This window comes from Ips typographus, linkage group LG16, assembly GCF_016097725.1.
Source record: "Ips typographus isolate SLU linkage group LG16, UJ_Ityp_2.0, whole genome shotgun sequence".
NCBI classification, from domain to species: Eukaryota; Metazoa; Arthropoda; class Insecta; order Coleoptera; family Curculionidae; genus Ips; species Ips typographus.
The window spans coordinates 7,459,834-7,479,351 of NC_138437.1; the positions used below are offsets into that span (position 1 = coordinate 7,459,834).

The 19,518-nt window shown below is 33.8% G+C and overlaps 1 protein-coding gene across 2 annotated transcripts in view; it reads left to right on the forward strand.

Moving 5' to 3' along the window:
- Positions 1-19,518, forward strand: part of Pi3K21B (phosphatidylinositol 3-kinase regulatory subunit alpha) — a 45,288-nt gene that overhangs the window by 8,283 nt on the left and 17,487 nt on the right. Inside the window, exons 4-5 of one of the 2 annotated variants that reach the window (XM_081994009.1) lie at positions 3,929-3,976; positions 19,100-19,203. In XM_081994009.1, the coding sequence (XP_081850135.1) occupies positions 3,929-3,976; positions 19,100-19,203 (152 nt within the window). Of the gene's footprint in view, positions 1-3,928; positions 3,977-18,531; positions 19,204-19,518 lie in introns of those variants that run through there. The other variant, XM_081994008.1, reaches the window with a different exon arrangement.

Genomic DNA, 19,518 nt, shown 5'->3' on the forward strand with positions numbered 1-19,518 from the left:
ATACAACATAATTTAACTGTTCCAGTAATTACATGATAAAGGTCTATAAGTTGCATTTTTTAGGCTGTTGAAATAACGCTTTTGCGAACATCTGTAAATAAGCATTTTAAGTAAATCGCTATTGTTGAAAATTTTAACTTACAGGTGACCACCAACGCAATAAGTTTTCTAGATCGTTTGACCTGTAATAAGAGTAATTGAAGCAAAATACGAATTTAACGAGTGTGTATTACAGTTTCAATTGTTGAGCCCGTTATTACCGCATTGCTAACTCGTACACGTGCTAAGCTTCTCAATCAATTAATTAAATTGTTTCTCAAAATAATTAGTACATACCGAAAATAGATGCACGACTCTAACCTTTGCTGCAAAATTTAATTTCTATTTGCCAAACAATTAAGCGTGTATAAAATGTTTGAAGTAACCGATTTTTATCAGTATGTAGTACCTCGAATGGCTTGAAACGTCTTCATCTTTTTGAGTAAAATGGAATTTCTTTGGGCATGGAATTTTCCTTGGATCGAATCGATATATCTTGCATGCGGAATATATTAAACATGTCAGTGAGTATCAGCCCTTTTAATATACCTTTTTGATAAATATAGAATAGCGAAAGTCGATATTCAAAGTACTCGCATTGCCTAGAAAAGTAATAAGGTTACTTTATCGTGACTGATTTGATGTGTATGAACGCACAGTAAAAGTCCGTGACCTAACATAGCCTCCATAATAAGCCATAGCTTGCCCTTTCAGTTGATTGTCATACGTCCCCATATACGCTTACAAAGGGCTTGTTTGTAGCTTTTAAAAGGGTAGTAAAATCCCACATACACAAATATAAACCTTTTTTCGCGTCTATTCAGTGCAGAAGTGTTGAAACTTTCTTGGCCAAATAAAAATAGATGGTATTTTCTGGCTTTCATCCCATGTTCATTTATTTTATTTTAAAGACTTCCCGTCACTTTAGATAGATAGCCCGAAAGTTTCGCTTGCCACCCCAATGCTACTAATTTGAATATATCCTCTGTACGCTTTTGGTGCAAGAAGGGTGTTATGGGAAGAAGTTTCTCTGTGTGTTTAATTAATCAGGTCTGGATTAAGGGTGGCCATTTTATGTGCTGGATTAAAACAGTTTTGGCCTGATTGTAAAAGAAGTAAAGATTACTTAAATGTGTACACACAATACAGCAATCTAAGATATCAAATTTTAATTAACTACATAAATTAAGGATTAAAGGCTCGTTAAGACTTGGGGTATTAAAGTATACATATTTAATTAAAAATTAATGTTCAGGCAGAACATCAGGGGATGTGCCGCTGTCGAGAGATCAAATTTAACACCAGCAAACGGTTTTAATTTTCTCTCTTGTAACCTGAACTTCAGGATAAATTCAGCAGTGAACCTTAGTACAAAACTTGCTTGAGAAATAGTGTCTGAGTGCCGTCACAATCTTATGAAAGTGCTTTCAGTAGCAGGCAGGACAATTTAAACATTTTCAGTCCCACGCTGGTTTTATCGAGATTTTTACACTGCAAATGTCAGAAACATTTACAGTTCCATTCGCGTGAAATCGTTTTTAGCCCTACAGTCCGACAAGTGCCACTCCATTCCAGATCCATTATATTCGTGTTCACGATATTACATTGTTATTTTAAATTTGAAGTTTTTTTCCATAAACTCATGACCTAATGGTCATATCTAGTATAGGCGCGAATGAAAAGGTTGTATGTGGTAATCGACATCAAATTTACATCACTTTACCTTATTGTAGTTAGTGTGTACAAAATGCTTTTAGCTCAAGTTACTGGCTGATTGTATTTTCAAACATTTGCGTGGGGAAAACAAAGAAGACAGTTTATGATAGGGCTGTAAACAGATTTATTTTGGTGTGGTAACATTTAATATTTATTAAGGAAATGTTATAACCTATTGAAGTTGAAATTTTAAATGCTTCTCCTTGCGGAAACTTCCTGCGTTGTAAACCGGTCATGAAAATAGATTGTCTTGAAAGTGTAATCGATCTTAAAGAAATATGGTTCGTGATTTTTTATTTTGCATAACTGCGACGAAGAAAAGGTGATTAGTTAGTAAACAAACTACTTTTTTTTCAATGAGGTGGTAACACGTTTTATTTCATTGAATGTCATTGTGTGATTTTTTTCTATGCAATAAAGTTAGTTAGTTTAAAGTCAAAGATTGGATGATTGTTTAGCATATAGAAACGTTTTTATTTAATTACAACAAGCAGAGAAAAATTACTGTAATTGACCCTGTAACCTAACCTAAACTAGTAATGAATTATTTATTAACGGATGGGTTTATTAAAGTCTTTTAATTGTTTAAATTCTCTTTCCATTACTTTAATTAAATGTTAATTTCTTACCAGTAAAGTGCATTTGTTCATACTGAAATCCTATACATTAAGTCACTTTAAAATTAATGTCGAATTTGTATCAATGTGAGCCCCTTCAGGAAAAGAGATTGGAAAACACATTAGTCGTAATTTTTCACGGTAAGTAAAGAGAAAATTGCACCCTAAAGAAATTACGTCTTGCAGTATATAACAAGCACTACCGTGACTTGAGACCGGAGTGTTTCCAATAAAGCAAGTAGTAGGTGCAATTGTTTTTTAATGAAATAAAATACTTTTACGATCTTGGGTTGTTTTTGAACTTAGTAGAGTGTAAATTACCCGAAGCAAAGTGTAAATAAATGTTTTAACTCTCTAAATAATATAGACAATAGTTGTTAGATATGGTTAGGTTTTTTGGCAATAACTGGTTTTTAATACAGTTTGTATATGATTCGGGCATATGTGGCTGATTAAAACTTCGATCTAGGTATAGATAGTTTATTGCGTCCTTATTGAAGTAAATTTTTAATGTACTACTCCCATAAATTAGACCACGTGCAGTTGAGACTCCCACTGTAAAACCAATTTATAAAGGGACATTGATTTATTGTCGAGTAACGAGACATCTCTGTCTAAGTGAAGAAAAACCTGCCTAATATTAATAGAGTCGTATATAGGAAACTGCACCAAAAGCGTCAGCAGGAAGCGCCGGGCTAATAAATATGCGAAAAAGTGCAGGGTTTGCACCAGGAAATTTATTCCCTGAGACGATCGATCTTATACGTAATACGAAGCATTGACAAACACTTTATATAGGTAAATCAGCCGGTAACAAAGCGAGGTAATGTTGTTTATTTTATTCATTCAAATGTTGCATTCATCAAGTATGCATTAAACTTCCAATACAGTCAAAGTGTTCATGAAATCTATTGGGCAGGGACAAGAAACATATAATTACGGTTTTACGTGTTCGTTTTCTTGATAAAAGCACTAGTATTTTTTATCGGTTTGGTCGTCAAGTTATCCAAAATCGATAACAAGAAACTAAGTTGTCATTCATTGTTAAATTTATTCCCAAATCATCTTACTCACTTATCTTACTTACTTAAATAGTTGTTTTAGTTTCCTTGCATTTCGGCTATTTTAATTGGACTTTAGAATAGTTCAGATATAGGACAGTTGGTGCTGAACTTTAATTTGATAATTCAGATACTCTCAGTTATTTAATTTCCTACTAAACTAAGACTCGCTTTAGTATTGATCTTTAGTTGGTGTTAATGGTGACTTTAGCTTTGTTTGATTTTGGATCTTTCATTCCATTCTTATGCTGCATTAATATGTGAGTGCAAGGGAAAATTTTTACTGGTTTAAGCGCGGTAATTAAATCCCGCATGGGAAACCTAACGAGTTTTGTGGAGATTTTCCTCTCATTTACCGTCAATTTTTTCTTAATTTTTTTTAATAACGGAAAACCCCATTAGAACTATAATGTCTCTAGCAGCATTATTTTTCAAGACTCAAACAAATCTAATGTATATTGTTATATTTTTACTTTAAAATCTATTTTTTTTCAGGTAAAGACTATATTTGGGGTCAGGGACTTATAGGAGTCACATGTAGAGGTAAGTACACCTTGATTACACTATGTAAAACTTGGAGTTGTGGTTCGTCTGTTATATTACAATTGCGTTTTACGCAATTGCACTCTCTCAATTCTACATTTATCTTGTGTTACACATGAACCGTGTTGCCAAAATATTTGCCCATCATATTTCAAAAACGCATCTCTGTATCCTTTTAGACATTATAAGCGCCAAGAAAAATGAAATATTTTGTCTGCCTGTAAACAATACCTTGTTACTAATGTTATACTTTTAACTACGGAAGGCACGTGTGCGATTTTATTCGTGGGCTTGAAACCTTGCTGCACAGTAATCCCGGTTTTAATTTTAATTAAGTGATACATTGTTATAATAACAGTGCGGTATAACACTTAACGTAATAGGATGTTTCAACGTTTTGACAAGGAACAATTAAGTACGAATCAACGGAAAAGTACACACAGAAATAATTGAGTAGTTTCATGTTAACTGAATTTCAGTGTGGTTTTGTTAGGCGTCTTCGTTGTTCGTATTAATATTTACACAACTCCTTTTAACTGTATCCAGTGTTTAACTTATGTTTCGTTGGCTGATACTTATTAAAATTAAGTTGTAAGAAATAACTTGTCCCTATACAACTGAGCTTTACAATTATTACTATTGAGTGTCAAGTTTCTTCGTCTAGCCACTCGTAAATTGAATTAGTGCGCTTTAGTAACGATCGCTGATAAAAATTTAGTCAAGTAGTAACGACCTTTTGTACGTTTGAGTGTTTTAATAATCCGAAACAAAAGTCTTATTAAGTCTATGAAATAATGATAATAAGAAATCAGTGGCAGAACTAGATATGTTACTGTTTAGTCTACACCATTTACACATGTAGTTTAGAAAGCGTCAGATGAATTTTAGAAACCATAAGATGGATTTAAAAAATATCACTTGTATTTCAGAAATGGTACTTTCAATTTTAGAATAATAACTTTGATTTTCGAAATTGCAATTTGTATTTCAGATTAGTCACTTGTATTATAGAAAAGAGCAGTTGGATTTTAGACGTGGTCATTTGTAATTTGGAAAATTAAAGTTGAGTAAAAAAAGTAAATAGTATAACAAATATTTTTAATAACATTGTGGTTTAAGCAGTTCAATGAAAAATCGATTTATCTCGAAAACCGTTAATTTTATCGAAATAAAGGAAGAGTACAATTTTTCGATAAAAATGTCAAGAGTATCCATTAATGGCGTTTGCAGCTGAAAATAATGACAGCTGTCAAAGTTTAAGCAAATTGTGTCTTAGTTCCAGTTAGTTCCAGCCTTTCGAAGACGAGATACCTGGTTTTCATGTCAAATAGAAGGTCTCTTTCGATAAAACATTAAACCCAATAATCATTACAATATACAAAGTGTTTCAAAAGTTTCGGCCAAAAAGTTAATTGGAAGGCAGGCAAAATTATATGAACAAATCGTGTTATTTTGACCTCCCCTGCATGCCCTCGAGAGATTGTCATTTAGTTATGGGACACCCTGTACATTTTATATAAATGAATACTCTCGATGGGATTTTTTGCTTAAAGTGATATTAAAAAAAAAAACAATAAACTAATAACCACATAGAAACACAAAAAAATCTGAAATTGAAATAACGCGTTCTAAAATACAAGTGACCTTTTCTGAAATACAAGTGACGAATCTGAAATACAACTTACGTTTTCTAAAACCAAATTTACGATAATGAAATACAAGTTATAGATTCTGAAATTCAACTTATATTTTTAAAATCCAAGTGATATTTTCTAAACTACATGTGTAAATGGTGTAGACAGCTTCTGTACGAATAGGAATATGTTCACCTTTTTGCTTTAACTTCCTGTTATTTTGCCTTCTGTTCTGACTTACAAACATGCAGAGATGTTTTTTAGCACACGAAAATTAAAATCAAGAAGAAGTAGATTTGAACTTCAAGTCGGTCAGAAATATGGTTTTAATATAACTTTTTAATTTTATATCCGCAAAATCATAGTTCGATCAAATTTGCAACTTTATTAACTAGTGTCTGAAAGCCACAGGGTAATATCCGTTCATACAGAAAACTTTCACCTGTTCGAACGTGTTTAGTTAACTGACTTTTTTATTATTTTGTGGTTGGAACAAATTCCGAAGCGCTACGGGAATTTTGACTCTGTTTTGCATCTGTCGAACCCTTGTAGTCGATTCGGAATTAATTTCCGTTACTTTCATAGTTAGTACAGTATTTATTCCAAAAAGAATAATATTGTTTTCCAGTTTCCTAATAATGAAAATTTTTGATTTAATTTTGCTGCTACTAAAAATAGAAAGTTAGCGTTAAAAACTAATTTAATCTTTGTCAATAACTATCTATGCTAACCATATAATCAGTCATTGTCGATAAAATACATATTACATTAAATTTGATGTATCGCGAAATGATGTGAAATTACACACAAAAAAAAAGGATCTGTCAGGTATGTTACAGGAAAGCAATATCCTTAATGTGGTAAACGATCGTCTATATCAATACGGCAATAAGAAAAGAAGAAAAGGCTACAGATCCTGCTATTTATTGGATGAATTGTTATCAAGCTAGGAAAAGAGACAGTGTTGGGTATGGAGATTCCTAAAACTTTGAAGAGGCTCGTTACTTTAATTCTATTAATTAAATATTCAGAGGCATGGTGACGGCCTTGATACTTGTGTTGGGATCCCTGTTGCCGCTTCTTTAAAAACTCGTCGAAAATCTCACGGTCGACATCAAGGTGACCCCCAACTCAACGATTAAAATCAGTTTCGATAGCTGTTGGCAACGTTCTGGTTTGTTTGGCAACATCTTTCATTATTTCAATTTCGACCAGATTTATATACAGTTTAAAAGGAACGTGTTGAATTTTAATCCAAGGTGCGACGTCATCAATTGACTGCATACATCTCCAGACACTTATTTTATTTTACATTTTTTGGCTGATGGATATCTGTTGCGTCCAACTTCTCATATTTCTCACCTGTGACGCAATGACTTGTTTTAAACCATCAATTTCATGTGCACAATGCTAATAGAGTAGTATCCTCTAAATTTAACTGAATCCTCACGTACGATTAATTGGTAATTGATGTTTAGGCTCAATTAAACCACATGTAGTGTGCTTTCACATGTACCGAGGTACTTAGTGCTCCATGTGGAAAACACGATTGATAATTTAACTCTGGAAGCACACACACATATTGCACGCAATCCCTTGTTTCCAAATTTTTGGGAAAACTTGTATGATTGAACGCTTTCACTTATTCTAAAAATAAAAGTGATTCATTTATTCTACTTAGGTTTTATTGAGTTTTCTTAACGATACATGAGTGACTTGCATAAATGTCGTTAAGTGAATTCTTCACGTAGCTATCACAATCCTGAAATATCCCCCTTTCACTAGCCAACATTTGAATTATTTGTTAGGGATCAGGAAAGTTGCCATGTTTAACTTTGACGCTAGGTTGTAGAGTTAAACAAATATTTGATGTGGGAGTGGACAAACGTAACTTATAATTAAACATATTAAAAATTCAACCCAGTACAAACATCACAGAGAGTTTAAAAGTGGAAAAGTTTAAGTTGATGGAACACTCATGTTGATTTAACCCAAATACTGTTACGATTAACGAATCTTGTTATTGAGCTAACTTCAATTTTATAATTTGGAGTGCCGAAAAGTTGGCAATTTTGACATTTTTATTCTTAATGAAGTTGGTTATGATGACATAGTAGTCATAGTACCTATCTAAATTAAAGTTTGAAATGTAAAGCCAACCTTAAAATACAGGGTTTTTCAATGAAAAGTAGCCACCCTGAATATCTTCCAAAATAATTTCTCTGTTAAAAAATGCTATGACACGTCAACAAAGATTGCAAGGGGGGCATCTTTATACGTAGGATTTGAATTTCTGCCATCAGCCCCTTTGCCACCATAACCACCCCCACTAAGTTTTCAAATGGCACCATACCCTGTGTGGCACATCGTTGGAAAGGGTATTTCATAAGGAATTAATTGCACTATTTTATTTGTACATTTGCTTAACTGCAGAAATAATAGCAAATAGCAGTTATCATTTAATTAATTGCTCAAAATAACCTCCGGTAACTTCCATACAATAATACAAGCGACTTTGGAAGAGTTCGCGAACATTTGTGAGGACTTGCGGTGTCAGTTGTCGGCATTCATATATTATTCTCTGCCTAAGGTCTGCAATATTGGCCCTCTGTGTTGCATAGACTTTAGATTTCAAATGCCCCCATAGAAAAAAGTCCAACGGAGTGAGGTCGGGTGATCTCGCAGGCCATTCCATGAGACCACGTCTACCAATTCATCTTCCAAGAAATCGATTGTTCAGATATTCTCGAACGGGAAGTGAATAGTGTGGAGGTGCACCGTCTTGTTGGAAAATTAGTTGATTTTCAAATAAATTTTCATCATATTCTAGTAGCTCTGTTATGGTCGGATCAACAGTGGTGTCAAGAAGCTCAAGATAAGTAGCGCCATTCAAATTACCGTCAATAAAAAACGGACCAACGATGTGGTCTCCTAAAATACCTGCCCAAACGTTAAGTTTTTCTGGATATTGGGTATGGGTTTCCCTAAACCAATGTGGATTCGTGTCTGACCAATACCTACAGTTATGCCTGTTCACTTCTCCATTAAAAAAAAAACATACACTCATCACTGAAGCAAATATTGTACAACAAGTTCACGTTGTTTGTCAGATTAGTAGACATAATTTCACAAAATTGTAGTCTTCTATCATAGTCATCTTCGTTTAATTCCTGAACCAATTTTACCTTGTATGGATGAAAATTGTGTTTTTTTAAAATTCTCCATACACTGCTTGTCGAAACATGGGAAATTTGATTAAGAGTCCCAAAACAGCAACTTCAATTGGTTCATTAATAATTTGTCTTTCAAGTTGATGTTTTTTGTTTGTCACTGAACCAGTTTTCATGAATTTTTGCATCAACTTTAAGACATACTGATGACCAATTAATTTATCTGGATGGATTGCATTGAAAGCAGTCGTTATGTTTGAAATAAAAACGTACAATTTCTATTCTTTCGGCGTGTAAACCATATTGACAATGTTCCTTCAAAACGAACTTACAAGTTGACCGACTGAGGCAAAAACAGTTGTAGTGTTATCAGAAGTTTGACCAAAATAACAAAAAAATGGTTTTATTTTTTTTTGGTCTCAATTCAAAGCAAATGTACAAATAAAATAGTGCAATTAATTCCTTCTGAAATACCCTTTCCAACGATGTGCCACACAGAGTATGGTGCCATTTGAAAACTTAGTGGGGGTGGCTATGGCGGCAAAGGGGCTGATGGCAGAAATTCAAATCCTTTGTTGACGTGTCTTAGCATTTTTTAACAGAGAAATTATTTTGGAAGATATTCAGGGTGGCTACTTTTCATTGAAAAACCCTGTATATTAAAATTCCAATGATTTTAGCTTGCCATAGTGTTGAACTAATAATAGATAAGATTATACCTGGACAACAAAACATGAATCAACGTTTGGTGCAGGTAATGTAACTTTCACTGGACTCCTGGAAGAACATCGTCAATGCTTGTTACATACCTAGGCCCTAGGCAAGTTCAATACCTTAACAATGTGTACTCTAGTACAATACACTACTTCTGCCTTTATACATGTTAAATAATATGAATTTTCTTTTTTAAAAAACTGTTGTCACCCCTTTTATAAAGTGTTGCATACTGTATAAAAAAGCATTGTTACCTTCACCCTTTGATATATTTGTAGCAACAAAACAGTTCTGCCTTGATTGCGGTTAAAGCTACTTGAAGCTGTCAAAGAAATTACGTAAGTGCGTTGTGAAGTGCTCCGGGTAGATTATATTAAATTCTGTTTAGTAGTGCGTAGTAAATGATTTTTCAGCCCCCTTGTCGAAGGGTTTTTGGGATATCGAGGGCGCTTATGCATTAAAGAAATAAAGTTGGTGAGCGAGCCTGCTATGCTTGTTTCCATAATTGCGTTGGCATAAGACGTGGGCACATTAACATCATTATTCCAAACCTGTCTGTAAATTTGGAACTTTAGGGTAACGCAGAATAACCCTCTTTGACTCCACGATGTTGTTGTAAATTACTCTTTTCCTTTGCAAGTCAATTTAATTCGCTTTATCAGCTATTAGCGAGAATTGTTTCTTTTATTGTTTCTAATCAATTATTGATTATGTCGTTATGTCTGAACTTATTATGTGGAATATTTTCGACTTCAACTTACAATCAGTGCAATTTTACGGTTTTTTAGATCTTTATTCGTAGTGTTTCACAATAACTAATTGAATTTAATTGATAGATGTTACATCTCAAACAATCGAGTATACGTTTTATTAACTTTAGCAGACTGTATTATTCCATTACAGCAAATCAGACAAACATGTGTCTAAGATTAAGTGCAAAAAAAAATGACAGATTATTAATATTTAATGCAACCATTAACTTGTTAGCATGTAATTGAGTGGGAATTTACTTGATAATTAAACTTGTAATACTACCCAAACAAGGAAATCGAATTTCAAATATTCCTTGTCCAAACATACATCATTTATTATTCAAGGAACAAAAAATAAGTCCATCGACCTGGAGGTTTCGACTTAAATCTAATTATCCTACACTTGTAGGATAATTACTCTAACTACTACATTTATGTCGTCCTAGCACAGAAATAGTTGGAATAAGTACTTGATTGCGGAAGAATTCTTGAATCGGTGCCATAAAGGCGACGAAGCTTTTGAATTTTCTTCAATACAGTCTTAATGAAAGGGAATTCGACGAGACAATTTATCTTTTGTCTTTTGAAGTAAATTGCTAAGTTTTGTAATTAATGCAGCTCAATACTGGCACAGGGTATAGGGTTGCCACGTTCTATTCATTAAAATTCCTTTAGCGACCCAAAAGTTGTAGCTATAATCTTGGAGGTGAATCCACGTTTCAACTCTAATAAAGCTATTCAGAAAACTTCTTGAATTGCCGCTAAACAGCGCCAAATTGCCCCTGAAGAGGCGATTTCCTAGCGTTTTCGTTCTTCTTAGGAATAATGACGGTATCTGAGCACACACACACCCCATCGTAATGAAGTGTATATTCCACGTGATAAACTTAAAAGTTCTTTATTTGATCTGTTGTTATATGACAAATTTCTAACGTAATTGTTTGGTGTAAATTGACTATGTAATCAAAGCTTAGTACATTTGAACAAGCAATTTTCATTAAGTTAAATTTGGAGTCTTGCAACGTGTGAATTTATACACTACGGTAATTATTACTTACTTAACCAAACTTAAAGCAATTTGATATTAAGTATGGAAAACCAAATACTTTTTCGAGGTTCCCATTCACGATTTGTTTACTCAATACCACGTGCAATTTAAAATTAGGTTCCTTCGATTTTTTTTTCAACTTCAAAGCAGTGAATTTAAGAGCGCCTTACTGTCGAATCCGTTCCTCCCATTTTCAATCAATCCCCCGCTTTATTTTTACTAGATTTTTAACGGCGTTCACAAAAAATGTTTATTTACTGAGACATAAACATCGCGTATACAATTGTTTTAAAACTGATGACCTAAAAATATATTCCAGCTCATTATTCGGGGCCTCTCCTCCCAACTTGGCCAATAAAGCTCCGCATTGTGTCGGTTGCAAGAAAGATATATCTGATGAGGAAATTTGCCAGCGGCAGTCTACAATACAAAAACTCGAATGTTCGCCAAAATGTCTTGCGTTACAAAAGAACTGAATACAATTCTGAGGCTCGAATAAAACCACAAGTTCGACAACTAGTGTATGTTTGTTATTAGTATTTTTAAATTTAATGTATGATCATACAGGGTTTCGTTTTTTTGGTTTGGTTGAATTTGATTGGAATAATTTTAATAATATTTAAACTGTTGATTACGTCTAGGAAGACAATTTCTGCTGTAAAGTTCTGTCAAGTGGATTATTTAGTGCAAATCTTCTTCTTTCTACCTTCTTAACATTCTTAGGCTTCACTTTTGTATCATCCGGTATACGGTTTGAGACTTTTTACTTTATGTATGTAATTCGTTCATCTTAACATCAACTTTTATTAAGTGCCATTACAGATATTAATTTCATTACGACATGCAGTATTGTTACTAAATTTGCAAACCATTTTTGCACGTTTCCGCATGTTTACGTTAAAATTTGCAAGTAGGAAATCGTACCACTGCATCATGACATTTTCAACTTGCCAATTCAAATAATTTCTCTGAACTAGGTCTAGTACAGCTACCTAGTCTAACGTTCTAGGAACCAAGGATTATAAATATTACTACAATACTCGCTTATTCGACATATTTTGGTTATGTAGTTGGAAAAAAGTTTCATTAAATCACACCCTATTTATGATGTCAAGAGCATTGTAATGTAAAGTGCGCAACTTTGTAACAGTTGACCTGGCCATTTTTGCATTGCCGGCGCTTTTTTAGGTGCAATTCTAACAGCTTAGTTCTAACAGCATTTTCTCTTTTAAAAAGCCAGGATGAATGTTATCCGCAACTATTATTAGCAATTTTATGTTACAATTGACTGTTCGATATTGATAAACCTTTACCAAAAAAACTGTAAAAAACTTCAAACAATAAGTCTATTATTGGTCTGGCCATTGTCCTGTTCTATCGGCGATTTTTAATGACAGATTGTTCCGACTTCACAATGTATAGTAATTGTGCAATTCAGGGTTATCTGTGATGTCATAAGCAATTAAATCTATATCAGGCAAGTTTGAAAGAAGTCCGGAGACATTTTTCATAGCAGATTTCAGCTCGGACTCATCTAAAAAGATCTTGTTAACTGCTTCAGGATAATCGGGAAAATTAATGTTCTTAAAGTTTAGATCTCAAGAAGCAGCAAGTTCCTAATTAGAATTGTCACGCTTAATTTTACAAGTTGAAATGATTTCTACAGCTAGACATACCGTCTCGAGCTTAGATAGCAAGATGGTTAATTGAGAGAGTTTTTTTTTCAGAATTTTTGAAGTTTGTGATAGTTTGTTGTTTATCACTCTCAAGACTAAACCTTTTCATATATCCATATGTGGGAATACAAAACGCTTCTAGGTTCTGCTTTGCTTCGTCGACGTATTCAGCCTAACATGAAAGCGTTCCCCCAAGTCGTGTATTCATCTCGAAACTCAAAGGGCTTCGCCGAGTTATATCCGCTTGCTGTCCCTACAGAAGTATGACGTCGAACCTTCTGCATTAATTTCACTTTTTATACGCCCTAGTTGGTAGTATTTCTCAATCCTCATTGCATGCATTCTATGCGGAAGTTGTATGAATTCCATCCACGTGTTTGACCCACTCAATGCGAAACAGTGGTGGACAAAAATAGTTTTTTCTGCCCTGCCTACTTGCACTGGAGAGATATAATTAAATTGATGTTTCAGCTACGATTTAGTAATGTCGATATAATCGTCTCGACGTTTTCTTTGCCAGGAAATGTGCGTAGAAAAGCTTTCGAGACGACCTGAAAACAATTTTTTAGTACAGCTCAATATCCCTGAGTAATACTCCTTCGAGCGGACTAAAGCTCCTTTAGACATTTCAGTTTCTCTTTGAATTCTGTCAGTTTCAATCATCCGGCACTAACTATCAACTGAAATTGCAACCGTTATTAAAGCTTAGAGCTAGAAATGTTTATTCCCAAAAGCGTTTCGTGACGGATTAACTGCTTAGGGCTTTCTGTCATATAGTTGGTAAGTAGTCTAGAGATAGCCCGACCTCTGATCTTCAACTTACAAATCAAAACTTTCAAAAAATGCATAGCGAATCAACATGGCAAAAAGTGAATAGTAAATACAAGCCGTCTGAACGTAGTAACAAAATCCCGAAACAGAAGGAGAAATTTAAAGTGGATTGCAATATTATCTCTATGCTGTGTTAAGAAATAAAATTGTGCAAACTATAGGTCAAAGGTAATCATTAGGATGATATCGTTTTGCAAGGATGGATTTGTAGTTACTTTTGTCGATATTCCTTGTTGTGATGAATTATGAATTATTAAAGTCTAGACTGATGGAGTATGGAGAATGTCATCAAGAAGATGTACTAATTTGCTATCAAAAGCGTTTTAAATAATAAATTTTAGAAAGTTGGGTAATCATTAGGTATCTCAGCCTTCTAATAAGTTTTTCCTGTTTTTGGTCCCAACAACAAAATTATAACTAGTAACTTTCCGGCCGTATGTGGTATTTTTGTTAGAAAGGGAATTTTTTTAAATTAAAAGAAAAAATTAAAAACTGAGATCATCTAGAATAAGTACGTACAAAATTACTAAAAAAATATCTTGCAATTGCAATATTAACTTGTTGGTGCATTCTGTAAATTTCGCAGCAATTTTGTAATATGACAGCAACATTATTGTCTATGTTTATTTCTGACACCATCCCCTAATATACATTACAGCAACTATTTAAAAAAATCCCCTCATTAATATTAAGCTAAGAGGCAAATGGACGTTGCCCCCTAAACCAATAATATGCAATGGCGTGTTTTTGCATGTCCTATATTCTTATCTTTACTGCAGGATTATGCTTTCCTAAATTGAAATTAATTGAATGTTGTATTTTATAGAACGGATATTGTTTGAAAGGTGGCTTACTTTTATTATTCAGAATATCGCCATAAGATTTTCTACTGTTAAATTAGAATTAATTTTCAAAACAAAAAGTTATTTAAATAATTAGTTTTATTAATTTAATTAATTTACTGTTTGTCAACAAAGGTAGAGATTAATAATGAAATTATACTAGAAAGAGTTGCCCCAATCTGATTTTATTCAACTGACATGAATATCGTGGTGTTCCGAGATGTATAAGTTATTTTCTATGTAAGCAGCTGATGTATAAACGGCTGTTAAGCATAAAATTGCATTAATTTTCGAGACTGGAAGTTTTTTATACAATATATTTTATAAACCTAATGGTAGGTTGCACAAGGATGCTTTTGTTGAAATTATAGTCCGTGAAATCTCCATAAGCACTGTTATCATTTACTGGTCAAGAGTCTTTTAGTTGTTTGTTGTCTAAAATAATTCACCATGTTTATAAAAGTTTTTTGTTTCCCATTCCATGCAATTTCTCTACTATATATTTTGTGTGCGTGTATTTTTTCAGAATGATATGATATGAAAAACAGTAATTTAAATTCTAAGCCAGAACTTGGGCAATTTATTTAGGCGGACAAGAGTGAAACTCTCAATAAAAAGGTTCCTGTTTTAGAACGGAAACGATAAAACAACCACTGACAATAATTTCCTAAGTCAACCTGGTTAGGTCTGCTCAAAATAGTATTTTCATTTCAGTTGCCTTGAAATAAATGCTCATTTTCTTGGAGCTTTACACTCGAATCGTGATGTTTTCCAAAACAGCTTGATTTTATACTTCCCTATATTTAAAGTTGCAAGCACCCATTTCACTATTTTTAAGTCATTACCATATGTTGATAGTGTTTTTTTATATACCTCGTACGTTCGTCGTAAAATATTTCTTAAAACTTTATGGTCGATCTAGTAGCTATGCCCAACTCTTATACCATATAGATAGGTTAGTTATTTGCTAGGAAACAGCCACAAAAGTGTAAAGGGCATACTAAGGAATGAGAAATAGACTGCAGCGAATCGATTAAAAAAAGTTGACGTTGCGGAAAAACTCGTCTGGTATACGTATGGATTAATTAACTTTTACGCTAGAGTGGGTTTGAACTCTTAAGTTAATGTTTAGTCAAATATTGATCACTGGAAAACCGGAAAAAAATTGGATTACTAAAGTCTGGCAACGCAGGATAATAACTTTTACATTGTACGAAACTTGTTCTCCGTTCTGGCCACTGTGTAAGAAACAAAGGGAGAACTAAATGATGGAAGGGTGTTGAAAGGGACTCTATTCGATTCATAGTCCCTAGTTACCAGCTGACTGTTCTTTGTCAATATTTTAACTCAATGATATCGAGAAAGTGAGTTTTTCTAAATTAAAAGAAAATAACAATTAACCTCACAGTTCTTTGATCAATAGTAGTATATATCGACAGCTAAACAAAGGGGGAGATTTGTCAGATGGGAACCAAAGTCCAAAATCCAACAGAACGATGTCAAATTCTGGATAGGCACGTACCAGGATCCTGTTTCTTTGTTCTTCCACTTTTTTTGTGCAATTTATGCACCAACTTTTATTCAAAATTGCTTATTAGACATAAAACTAAGTGCTCAAGGTTATGGATTGCACATATAATGCCAATTTGTGTGTTTTGTTGACGTTCCAATTTCTATAAATTTGCCGGCGATATTGCTAGTGTAGTTTACACGAATGCGAGGGGTAAATCACCATTTTTTGTCGTTTGAGTTTAATTTGACGGCGACGGAAACTATATTTTTTGTTTTTATTATTAAATTTGGGTATTTTATAGAATAACTTTATACCTGATGGCCTACGCGCACGCCTTCTACGATTTTTTTTATTATTATTAGATGCAAAATAAGTCCTTGATTTTTTGTACTTTGTATGCAAACGATGTAAAAATTCTAGTTTTTTTCAGCTAAACATTCGAAATACAAGGGTAATAAATAATAAGTTAGTAAAGTATAACCTGATGCTTAGGTGTGAATGCCCAATCCATTCGAGGGAAATTGAAAAGTCCGATCTTAATACAGTTATAGTTCATAACGAATTTCAATTAATTGCATTGTATTTTCTGGTTTTCAAACAAACTCAGGGTGATTCCAAAGTTGGGGCTTTCCTTTCACCTGCGAATAGGGCCTCAAAAAATTTGAAGCTTTTTCGAAATATCAACAATAACGAATATACAGGGTGTCAAAGTTAATTTTTGTTTTAATCGAGAGCGTTAATAAAATTACTTAGAAGAAGCAACTGACAGGTTATTCCTTATCAACAGACATAAACAAAAACGAAAGATTTCAGCCGCCTTTGAACTAAGTTTTAATAATTTGACATTTTAAATTAAAACAGCATTTTAGGCACGCATTTAGATTAAGAAAAAAAATAATAAAAGGGGTTTTATTTTTAGAATTGAATTCAATAATAATTTTTATGTTTTTTTAATATTAAAAAAAATATACCCTCGCCACTGGTAAACGCAAGAAAATTGTTGTTTCTTGGAAAATTTTCTTTCCCCTAGCTACTGACATCTACAAAATTTTGGCTAAATAACTTCAAGTGGTTTGTGTGGCTGTTTGTGTTTTTCAGTAAAACTTTGACACCCTGTATCTTCGTTATTGTTCATATTTCGTAAAAGCGTCGAAACGAAAAAAGAACTTATTTTTTGAAGCCCTATTCACAGGTGAAAGAAAAGCCCCCACGTTTGGAATCACCCTGTACAGAAAATTTTATTCTATGATTAATTGGTCTATTTACCCTGTCTTATTGTGGTAGTAGTTGTAACGGGTGTTCAATAATTGTTATGGTCAGGTCGCCTATGGATGGCAATTGTCACAAAAAGCGTATGTCTTAGATAACGTTGCAAACAATTATTATATGACAGCTGTCATTTCAAACCATATACGAACTTATCAACGGCCCTACGTTCATGATAGAACCACAGCCAACTACGACCATAACAATTACTGAACACCCCTTATTTAGCTTTATATTGGAAAATATCTCCATTAAATAATTATTTATTGTAAATTGTCCTCTCTCAATTTGTAAAGAATGCTGTAACAGTGTTGTTTAATTTTTTTTCAAGTAAATGTAATTCTAAGAATATGAAAAATTTAATGCAAAAACTCACTTTCGTCAGAAGCATAAGAGTCGAAGTGTCAAATTTGATGGCAGTCGCAAAATGGCGAAAAAATAATGTAAACAATCACTTTGTGATATTAAAACGGTAAGACCCCGCAGGTATTTCACTTGAAATGTGTAAATTCGAGCTTTTAGAGTTTTCCTTATGTAAAACATCCCAGGCAGGCTGTATTTATACCGAATTTTCCGATTTCTTGTCCTGTTGTCCTGTTCGTTATCATTTGACATTAGAGTATGACGTCATTACTCGCTTGTATTTACTTGGTCTAATTATGGATTTTACAAATTCTGCAAGGTTTTTGATGCTTGTAAGTTATTTTTTATCTTAGGAGTGACTCACATAAAGAGAGAGAGTTGAAGAGTTTTCATTGCAGATTGAAATAAAATTAAATTTGTACATAATTTATTTTTATTGTTATTGGTAAATAAACAATTTGAGATACGTAATAATTCTGTTGGGTGGGTGAACTGCATTTCTGTGTGTACTAATGGTAAATAGAAGAAAACAAAATAGGATTTTTACATAAGCAACGTTGAAGTGTACATAAGTACGTTAAAATGGAAATCGAATGTTAAACCAGGTTAACCTTTGCCGTGTTTCATCGGACCGGTAAGAGCCGTAACGGCAGAATTGGCAACGCCGTTGCTAAGCGAGCACACAGGCCGCTAGCGCATGTGCACTAGCAATAAAATTGTTCATAACCGCTGTGGTTAGGTTCGGTGATGGCGATGTAGCAATCAGTTCCGAGTTCCGCTGCTATGTGGTAAGAGCGCGTTGCGGCTGCTAGCGGTATCAAGTCTGTGAACAGAAGGCCAAATCAGATGACGATGACAAGATGAGTGTCAACAATACAGAGGGCCAGCAGCAGCATCAGCTTGATTCAGTCCCTGATAGGGACAAAATGTATCGCCGCATGACGGTGTTATCGGACTCAAAAATATCATTAATGCCCTTGGTTAATATTGATGCCGACAATTACATGTTACGAGAAGTCGGCCGGCCGGTCTCCCTAAATCCTTTCCGGGCAGAAGACCTGGCGACCTCACGGGACACTCTTGGCGCCGAAGGTATTGTCAACCTCTTGGAGGAACCGTTTACCGAAATTCCTTCAGAGAATACCAACAACACCACTGTTGATAACGACTTCTTCTACGGGCTCAATTTAGAACCTCCAAGCACCACCACAACTCCAAGTACCGACGGGTGCGCTCGAGTTTTCTCTTTCCACGATTATTTCTGTTCGTGCTCATCGTCTTGTTGTTGTAAATGTGATATTTGTTGTTCCCCAGAATGCCATTCTTGCTTCCATAATTTCTGTACTCGTTACCACATCAACTACATTTGCCAGAAAGACAACACCACGTTGCCGCCAGTCACGTTGAACTACGATAAGGTGAGTTTTTATTTTTATTACTTATTTTTAACTAATGTTGACAAATTAACATCAACAATCTAAATAGAGAGATAAAACTCTCAACGTTGGTTATTCGTACAATTTTAACAATTTCACCTAGTGTTGTTATAGATGGTCACCTAGCGGTTAATATGTTTTGTCTTCGTTTTTGTAATATTGACAATTCAATTCATCCACTATAATGTTGTTTTCTTGAAAAACATTGACGCAAAAAAAGTCAATATTAAAAATGTAACTGTTCACTGGTGACTCCCTTATTTTTTTCTTGATTCTGTTTTATACGGTTAAAAATGT